This window comes from Acanthisitta chloris, unplaced genomic scaffold, assembly GCF_000695815.1.
Source record: "Acanthisitta chloris isolate BGI_N310 unplaced genomic scaffold, ASM69581v1 scaffold1101, whole genome shotgun sequence".
In the NCBI taxonomy this organism is placed as follows: Eukaryota; Metazoa; Chordata; class Aves; order Passeriformes; family Acanthisittidae; genus Acanthisitta; species Acanthisitta chloris.
Genome location: NW_008655271.1, coordinates 30,795 through 41,148, shown reverse-complemented (window position 1 = coordinate 41,148; position 10,354 = coordinate 30,795). Strand labels below are relative to the sequence as shown.

Below are 10,354 nucleotides of genomic sequence, written 5' to 3'. Positions count from 1 at the left end.
AAGGAAAGCAGTAAAGCATTATTTTCTGGCACACTACGGACTGTGCAAAATACTTTAAAATGCACAGTTGGCACAGAATGAACTACCAGGTCACCTACCCATTCTTATCCATCTGTTTAAAGTAAACTGTGATCAATGCTACAATTTACCTTCAAAACAAATTTTTACTTTCATTAGGAATGGTTTTGCCAAAACTAAGAGAAAAAGGGACTATTTTGACTTCTTCTCAGTGTCAAGAACACAATAAATTCAGAATGCTTATTTGATTTTAATTTTGCTTAGGTTGACTCACAATATCATGATGAAAAGCACTGAAAAATCTACAAATATGTCCAGAAAATTCACCACACACAATAGAGTGTATGAACACTCAAAAACGACACTGGTTTTGCAATCTAGGTATCTATAAAGGAGAATGCAAGCTAAAATCCATGCTACTCTATTTACAACATTCCATGAAATTTTCAGTATTCTGCAGATGAAAAGAAGCTATAAGGTCCTATTTTTAGAAGCTGCAAAGTAAAAAAAAAAATTAAAAATTGTAATCACAGGAAGAATAAGGAGTCTTTTATGACCCAAGTGAAAAATTATGGCCTTGTTAAACAGGACTCATCAATACTTCTATCAAGATCCTGAAGTGCAAAGAAAAAGCAATTGCAGAACTTTCAATAGCTCCTTCCACATTTCCTATTCCTTCATTGAACACAAATTCAAAAGATAATTCTGGGTACATTTAAGAGACCTGTCAATGATTTTCTCACTACCTGCTCTTGATCAACCAGCAGAAAACTGAAAGGCAGAGGATCTTGGTTTTTGTTCCTGATGATTCCTCCTTGACTGTCACAATTCTTTTTGCTGTTGACCTGCTGTTGACCTGCTGTTGATCAGCTACTTGAAAACATAGCCTTTTCTGAGGGATCTTTTTGAGCAGGGAAACCAATGGAATTCCTCTCAATTCAGGATATAAAACTTCCTCTAGGAGGTCTCATTGATAGGGTAGATGTTAATAAAATTAAGTGAAATCCTTTGTCTGATATATTTTGTCACTTTTCTGTGCATTGAGTCAACAGCAAAAGGCAGCTACATTGAGAGCCCATTATGAAACACATACTACATTAAGCTCAAAATTCAAAAATACACAAACTAAATGTCGAATTATAACTTACCTGTTTGATAATTCTGTAAGAAGAAATAGCTTACACTGTTAACTTTGAGCTCATTCTGCAGCAGGCTTTTTGCAGGAACTACAAGCTCATTCCAAAAAATGCCATTAATAATTTCTGAGAGAATTCAGTCTTGTCACTCAAACTAACCCAAAGAAGTCTTTTGAAAGCATGTGCCACACCTGGAAAATTGATCTATCTCCCTCATGTCCAACATATATATATTTTCTATATAATTTACATGTATATTTACACGCATAAGTATTTATACACACATACCAAACTTCAGTGAATGGGAGTAAACATTGTTCCTTTCAATAGAATGAAATTTCTGACACTTTTAGAAGTGCAATAGTCTGACCAACACAGGAATGAAGAAAATTACTGGCTACCAAACTCCTTTGCCTGACCAGCCACTTCTGTCTTTCTTCATAAATACTGTCTTTGCAAAACTGTGTTTCAAAGAATCTGGAAGCAGATTTGCTACTTCCACAGCAAATCCTATTAAACATCATCCAATTTTCAGCTTCTGCAGTTAACAAGTGTCTCTTAACATGAGATCATCTGCCATTACTATAGTCTTCCTCTGATGCATTTCCCCATTTTTCTCCAAATCATTTATGATGCTAATTCTAGACTTCAGTCTTGATTCATAATGATTCAAAAAGACTAAGTTACCTCTTTAGAGGAAACATTTGGGATTTCACAGGCATAAACAAGTATAGTAGGAAGTATGCAAAACAAAATCTGCTTGTTTCAAGTAGCTTGAAGTTCATAGAGAGGTGCACATGTCTAATTTGCATGTTTTAACCATTATCATAACAAACTAGTGCCACAGGTCAAGGTATAGAGCATATCCACTGAAAATCAGCACCTTTAGCCTCTGACACTGCTCTGATCTTTCCAAGGAATACTAAGGACAAAAACCAACACAAAACATGCATCTTTTTGTTAATGGGCTTCAGCTTTTGGGGAAAAGCTCAGGTGACTAATTTCATTTCTCTGACCCAGATATCCTTTTCTAAATGAAAATACAGCAATGAATTTGAAAAATTAATCAGACAAAAATGTGAACTGTTTGGCAACAAACAAGACATCTCTAATATACACCTGTCTTCAAAGCAGAGATGAGTTCTTCTGCCAGTCAGATGAGAGAAGCAGAGCTTAGAAACTAAAATAAAAAACTTCACATAATTTGCTTATGGAGGGGTCAGATGGTACAGCAACAAACAAAAAGGAATGAGTTAATTATAACAATGAAAAATGCAGAGGGGCAGTCAGCATCAGCAGGCTAGAGCTAAAGGCCTTGAGCAGCTGAAAATCCAAGCACTAATAATCTAGTGGAGTGGGGGGGTCACAGAATACTGGTTGCTAAAAAGGTGCTGATCACTTTAGAAAAATGTAGTGATAATAAAATGCCGGCGCAAATTGGAAGATGCAAGAAGATGAAAAGCAGATAAGTTGGAATTGAATTTTCTCCAAAAATTGCATTGGAGTCAGTGTAGAAGTTACCATTTGCCTGCATGCGATAGCAACTACAGACTGAGAAACAATCTTCATCTTTGTGAAGATACTGTTGTCAAGAGTGAACGTTCTTTTTTTCTCCTTCTTACATATATAAGTTGGGTTTTTTCCGTTGTGCGACTGATGTGGGTAACAGACTACCTAGCTGAGTGAAGCACAAAGGGAAAAAGGAAGCTGGTCTTTTATCCTGAGGAGTCACTGTTAAGGGTTAGATTATTTCTAAAAAAATCCAAACTGATTCATCATCACCGTGCATTGAAGGGCCCTTTAGTATCTGCTTCCAATGTAATTGCTGTTCTTGGTAAAGTCAATTAAGACTAGCCAAGTTTAACTGAAACCAAAATGGTTTAATCAAACACATTTACAAACATGCATGGACAAAAAACACCTCGTCTTAAACTGTTAGAAACACATTCCACCCCCACTTGAGAGCATATTGGATATCTAAACTGTTATTGCCAATCCATCTCACAATAGAAGCTATGTCACACTGAACTCAACAGGAAACAGGAAAACTGACATTTATGCTACCATTAACACAGTTGTGAATGCATCAGATGGCTTTCAATACTCTCTTGGAACAAAAAATCGAAACTTTGTCCATAAAGCTAGATGGAAAAGTTTTACTCCAAATTCTGCTTTAGGATAAAAACAGAATTTCCTTGAAAAAAAACTCTAGAGGCATGACTAGAGACTCTACTAACACATATACAGAGCTACTGGTTTTCAGAAGCCTTCATATGACTGGATTGACTGAAAGCATTTTTTTACATACAAAGCTTTATCCAAATATCTAGAGTCCCAAAGACTTCTTTGTATATGGCATTTTAAAAGTAAGTTGATATTATTTCCATATACTTTCACCAATCATGTGATTCATATGATTGATGTTATAATATCCTTCTTGCTGTGCAAAGAAAATCCCTAGATTCTGCCAGACAAATTTGGTCAGCTTTCCACATGTAGGTCCTTGCTATATGGATAGGTAGACTCAAACAAATTCTATCTGAAATTTGGAACCTCCCCAGGATTAAAAAGGGTAGAGGGCTGTGGAAGAAGGGAATCACACCTTCTAGACTACAAGCTACACTGCTTCTCAACAGTGGACAGGCATGATAATCCTCTGTCCGGTAGAGAACGTGCATCACCAAATTGACCTTGCATTCACTATGAAGGAATTCCAAAAGTGACACTAACTTTTTGATTACAAGAAGTTACCTTTTCATCCTTGGTGGCATAATCATTCAAAACACCAGCCAGAACAGTCATACTGGTTTTACTATAAGCAGGGTCACATCTTAACACTCTAAATACAACAAATGCAAAATCAGATACACAAAGGATATAGTTTATTTTAGCAAGATGGGACACATATCATCTCTTCTGGCTTCAAATGTGCACATCTACAATGACTTGCTCTAATGACCACCAGCTTTCACTGTGTGCTGGTTTGGGCTGGGGTAGTGTTAATGTTCTTCACAGTGGCTAGTATGGGACTAGGTTTTGGATTTGTGTACAACACAGGGTTGATAATATAGAGGCGTTTTCGTTACTGGTCAGCAGAGCTTACACAGAGCCAAGACCACTTCTGCTTCCTGTACTGCCGCATTGGCAAGGAAGTTTGGGCTGCATGGGGGCGTGGGAGAAGATACACCTGAGGCAGGTGTCAGGGACCAGAGGAAAGGCTATCTGGCTCAAAACAACCAGGTGGGAAAATGGTGGGGGAACAGGTCAAGCTCTACATAGGTGGGGTAGTGTGCTGCTCCCCTCCCAGCCCCTTGAGCATGAGCAGGTAACTGCTGGTCTGCACTGGAATGGCATCAGTCGACCACGTGGCTCTGAAGTGAGCCCTGAAATGGTGGAATCAACCACGTGGCCTTGCTGCAAGCCCCAAGATGGATGCCAAAGCTCCTGGCTCTGCCTAATGCACAGGTACAAGTGTGAGCTCACGCTGGGGTGGGCCCCGGGCAAGGGGAATGGATAAAAGGACAGTGAAATGTGTGCCACGCGGTGTGCCCAACTGCCCTGGGCTGGGAGCTGATGAGACCATGCTGGATCCACGGGTGGTGACTATCTACCTCTCTTTCTCTCTACTTTTCTCCTCTGCAATACATTAAGTTACAAGCTGCATTAAGCAGTGTCCCCTTAATTACTCACTAAGTGCCATGATCAGTGCCAGGCTAAGGCTTTGTTCTCTCAAGGTATGCTGAGTTAAAGTTTACACAGAACTTTTGAATGCTGTGAAGTTTACCAATTTTCCTTTAGCCAAATGTCTTATTCCACATGGGTGACCCAAAATTCATAAGGAAAAATACTTCTTGAACCTCCTGAGAACTGCATTTTTTCTCCTGCACACTGCCAGAGTAATTAAAAATTGCCTTCTCCTCAATCCACTTAGCGGACCAGTGACCCAAACTGACCAAAGGGATATTCCATACCATATGACATCATACTCAGTATATAAAGAAGGAGGAAGGAGGAGAGAGGAAGGAGAGAACATTTGGAGTGGCGGCATTTGTCTTCCCAAGTAACAGTTCCATGTGATGGGCCCTGCTCTCCTGGAGATGGCTGAACACCTCCTGCCCATGGGAAGCAGTGAATTAATTCTTTGTTTTGCCTTGCTTGTGTGTGCAGCTTTTGCTTTCCCTATTAAACTGCCTTTATCTCAACCCATTAGTTTTCCAGCTTTTACCCTTCTGCTTCTCTCCCCCATCCTGATGGTAGGGAGTGAGCAAACAGCTGTGTGGTGTTTGATCGCTGGTTGGGGTTAAACCATGACACACTGCTCTTCTCTGGAAAAGGACCACATTTCATCCTCTTGTTATTTATTGCTCCCCTTCTTATCTTTTTTTTTTTGTATAATGCTATGTTTTTCGTGCTTGCTCAGATAGTCCTGTGGTACATAAACTAAGCAGGTTCAATTTTTCAGGGTGGGGGGAGTTCTAAATCTTGTGAAAAGGTTATTCAAAGTTAAAGATTTCAGCCTAGGTGCTTTTTCAAATTTGAAATATGATATAGATTTTTTTTTATGCAATTGTTCTGAAAAAATTTTGACAAGTAGTATTTCAATCTTGGACAAAAGCATCCTCACAGAACATTACAGATTAAGTTAAAAAAATCTAATTTTCCTTTAAGCAAAGTGGCTAGCGAGTACCTAACAATCAAGTAGTGCATGCATTTCAGTTCTGGATATACTTTCAGTGCTCCTGCCCATTAATTAGCCACTGATTTGAAAATATCAATTTTCCTGATAATGGTTTTACGTGCAGTATGATCAACTTCATTAAATTCCTTTTATTTCACATGAAAAAGTGGATCACAACTTTACGTTTATTTGAACAAACCCAATAGAATGCTGATTTTTCCTTCATTTTATGCTTAAAGATTTTCAGTTGCTTCTGTACATAAATGTCTAGCCTGGCCTATTACAAGATGAAGTTTATAAGCTTTTTTTCAGCACAGTAAACAATATAAGGTTGCAAGCAAAATTAACTTCCTTAATAACAGCAATATTTATGTTGTTTTCCCATGCCTTTGAACAAACCCAATAGAATGCTGATTTTTCCTTCATTTTATGCTTAAAGATTTTCAGTTGCTTCTGTACATAAATGTCTAGCCTGGCCTATTACAAGATGAAGTTTATAAGCTTTTTTTCAGCACAGTAAACAATATAAGGTTGCAAGCAAAATTAACTTCCTTAATAACAGCAATATTTATGTTGTTTTCCCATGCCCTACAGAAGTCCATAGCACAGGTAGAGTTTGTTATGGCAATTATAATGACAAATACAATGACCCTTATAAAGCTGAACTTGGTGCATCTCCTGTAGCCTTATAACCTGAGTAGGAAAATAAGGAATGATTTAAAACAATATGGTAAACATTCAACTCCTATTTTGTCTCCTAAAGTTGAACCCTGGCAACACAAAGAAGAAACAATATCAACCAAAGTTCTGAACTAAAAATTCATTTGACTTATGTTGGAAAGCTTCTGTGCCTAATCCTTCATCCTCACAGTTCATACGTGGGGGCTGAACTCATGGAAAGGCAGTTTATATACTCCCTCAAAACTGACCAACTGACTTCAATAACAGGGAACTAACCTATAAAAAATATCTAACAAGAACCACATAAAACTACAGATACACAAGTTAAAAGTCTGTTATAAATGTTACATTCCAACACCTAAGAAATCCAACAAACTGCTACATTTACCAACTTTGTATAAAATGCACCTATTGAAAATCAAGAAATAGTATTTATACACATACAGCTTATGTATTTCATAGTTGTACAGAGTATTTTGCTAGGTAAACAGTGTTTAGAGCTCCCTGCACAATAAGCCCATCTATTACTAAGCACAATAATTTCTAATGTATATTTTGGCTGAAGAAGGTTTTCTGAGGGTAATTAAGTGCATGACCACTTTTCAGTCCCTTGGCTGTATTTCCCTGTCTATCATTAGTAATTTTTGGATGAACTTATTGAAGTAGGAACTTGCAGAGAAAGATCTTGAACTTGGAATACCATCAGAGCCACTCCAATACATATTCTAACCACAATAAGCAGATCCTCATGGAAAAATGCTTGCCTGTAAGAACTGTCCAAACCTGTGAAATCACAGGGTAAATCACATCTGCATCAGAGTCTCAGATATCTCTTAACTGAAGAAATCAGGGAAGTGTCATATTATTAAATGGTAATGAATCACTTCTGTCACAAAATGTCTTTGGAAAGAACATGGTCAACAAAAAAAAGCAGATTTCTTAAAGAGAAAGTCTTCCTCGGTTGTGTACATTTTATTCACCTGCAATTTAATAAAACCCAAAACTTGAAAGAATACTAAAATTTGACATATAGATTGAATGACAGTTGGAAAGATGTTGCAACAAATACATGAGACTGTTGCAGAGTGAGCACTTATACCATGCAAAGAAAACCACTACTCAGTATATTGCACATTGATTAAAATTTTCAGTTGGAAAGGAACAGGAAGATGAGAAAGAGCACTAAGGTATAAATTACCTGCAAACAGAGCACTGCCGCTGTGGCTGGAGAGCAGTGAACATCACTATCACCGAGTAGTTACGAGGTGGAGCCTTCACAAACCTTCGGAATTTGTCTCCATTCATGCGGATGACTGAACGCCTTGAGCTCCACTCCATCAGCTGTTCCACTTTCTCAGCCAAAAGATTCTGTAATTGAGGAAAAGGAGGATGAATGTTTAAGCTTAAAGTTTAAGTGCTTCGCACCTATATTCTGCCTTTGCACCCTCAGCGACTCTATGGAGTTAAGATGGAGGTTATATATAGCTGCATATAGCACAATTTAGCTTATAGCACAGTTTAGTCTTTCATGCAGAAAAGTAGATTTCAACTATTAAAAAACCCAAACAACTTCAGTGTGGCCTTAAACAGAAAGGATAAATAAAATAAAATCAAACAGGTTGCTAGTGAAGGCAAAGGAGCAGAGTAAAGATGACAGCCTAAATACAAGTTACCAGTATGGCAATCATTTAACTTCCATTAAAAAAACTGAAGTTTTCGAAAATGCAGCACAATATTTATTTAGTAAAAATAGCAGCAGGATATTGTCAGTCACTCACGTATAAAGATGAAAGAAAACTGCAGTTACAAAGAGAGAGAAACAGTCACTACATTTAGAATTCCCTACAAATCTGTGTCATATTGAATTTAAATTAATGTCAGTTTTATGTTTTGCTACAGACAGGACTGCACTGTCATGTAAACCCATCTAGGTACATAGGTATTAGATTAACGTAATCTCATGGGTATGAGATTAACGTTTTGAGTTGCCTTCAGGATTTGGAACTCCAAAATATTTTGACTGAACTATCATTATAGAAGAAAAACAACTCTTGTGTGTTACTTTTCTTTTGCATCAAAGCATTCCACCGAACAAATGATTTAAAAGCAGGCTATGAGACATACCAGAAGACAGCCCTCAAGCTAAACACTTTTATCTAGTTATTCCTGTAAAAATCAATTTAATTTTTCTTAGCACATAAGCCTGATGTCACACATGCTCAGCAGAAACTGCTTAGTATCCTATTACCTAGTTTCAATGAGGCTGCACTGACCATACTCTAGGCAGATTGCTACATACAGTGTATCAGAATTAATGCATCAATCCATCTTGTTTAAAGTCTTCAGATCTCTGCTCACAGACACTGTGGAAGCTGTCTATATCAAATCAGAATTTTTTAAAAGAGAGTGAAGAAGGCTGGAATTTTACAACTCAGCAGCTGAGTGCTGAGGGAAGGTGGGAAGAATAGACAGTGAAAAAGGGGTACCAAATAAAAGACAAACGAAGTTCAAAAAACTTGAAGATGTGAGACTTCCCTTAAAATACACATAAATTAGTGAAAAGGTTTACAAACTGATGAGGCTCCACTCTGACGGGGAAAAATAAACTAGCTTAAAAAACAAATTGAAACACTCTGAGAAAAGAGAACACAATGATGGGGCAACTCAAGGACATACTGTGTAAGAACAACTGAGCAAGGAGACAAGGTGGCTTTTTAGGACTTAAAAAAAATGGAATGAAATAGAAAAATTAGGTCATCTAGTAACATTTTGACAAATCAGTAATGCTGTAAGTAAGAGCAGAGACAGATACATGAGGGTAGGGAAGGACAGAACTATAAGAATACAGGAAAATTACATTTTTCCCTGTCAGATCTTCCATCTTAAAAATCAGCAGAACCCCTCAGAGCTCCTTTGGTACTGCTGGTCATCAGAAGGCTGGAGTCCAAAAGAAGCTTTGATCAATGTAAATCAGAAACAGTTCTGACAGCCACATTTACCTGACCCTATAAAACCTTCAAAAAAAATCCTTTAGGTTTTCATTCCTTTTCTCAGAATTTAGCTGATATTTGTAATCACAAATGTGAAGGAGAGATTACAACTCTCTTTACCACGAGAATACCAGTGAATCATTAATACCATAATTTTGCTTCTGCTAAAAGACATTATTTCGAGCTCTGTAGTTTTGCTTCAAGAAGGTATTATGTAAATTCCTTTCTTTAAAAGGAATCAAAGTAGATTACATAAAAATGAAACCTACTCACTTGTAAGATTTCCTTGAATTAGCAGTGCCTGAATTAAATCTTTCTGTTCATTTCAGAAGATTCACTAGTTTTGCATGAGGCACTCCAGCCAGTAATGCGTAATAAAACATAAGAAGCTGAGAAGGATGTGAACTAGCATATCCAAAAGCTTTAATAAGTGAAACGAGAAGATAAACCAAAGAGAACTAATAAAAAGACACAACTTTTATATTAACACAGTGTAATGCCCCAGTCTGCTCAGTGGGTTAAGGAGAAGGCAATTTTGAATTACTCTGGGCAGTGCATGGGAAAAAAAACTCAGTTCTCAGGAGGATCAAGAAGAAATAATTTTTACCTATAAACTTTGAGTCATCCATGTGGAATAAGACACTCGGCAAAAGGAAAATCAGCCAACTTCACAGCATTCAAAAGTTCCATGCAAACTTTAACTCAGCATACCTTGAAAGAACAAATCCTTAGCCGGGCACTGATCATGGCACTTAGTGAGTAATTATGGGGAAACTGCTCAGTGCTGCTTAAAACTTAATAGAAAAGAAAAGGAGCAAAGTAGATAAAAAAAGAGAAAAACAGATGAGAAA

General features: G+C 37.4%; 1 protein-coding gene across 1 annotated transcript in view; it reads right to left on the bottom strand.

The window, feature by feature from the left end:
* The window catches only part of TUSC3 (tumor suppressor candidate 3), a gene marked incomplete at its 5' end in the record, with an annotated part of 60,498 nt that extends 52,617 nt beyond the window's left edge, over positions 1 to 7,881 (bottom strand). The window contains one exon of the mRNA XM_009083808.1: positions 7,712 to 7,881. Within this exon, the coding sequence (XP_009082056.1) occupies positions 7,712 to 7,881 (170 nt within the window). The remainder of the gene's footprint in view (positions 1 to 7,711) is intronic.
* Positions 7,882 to 10,354: the final 2,473 nt, after the last annotated feature.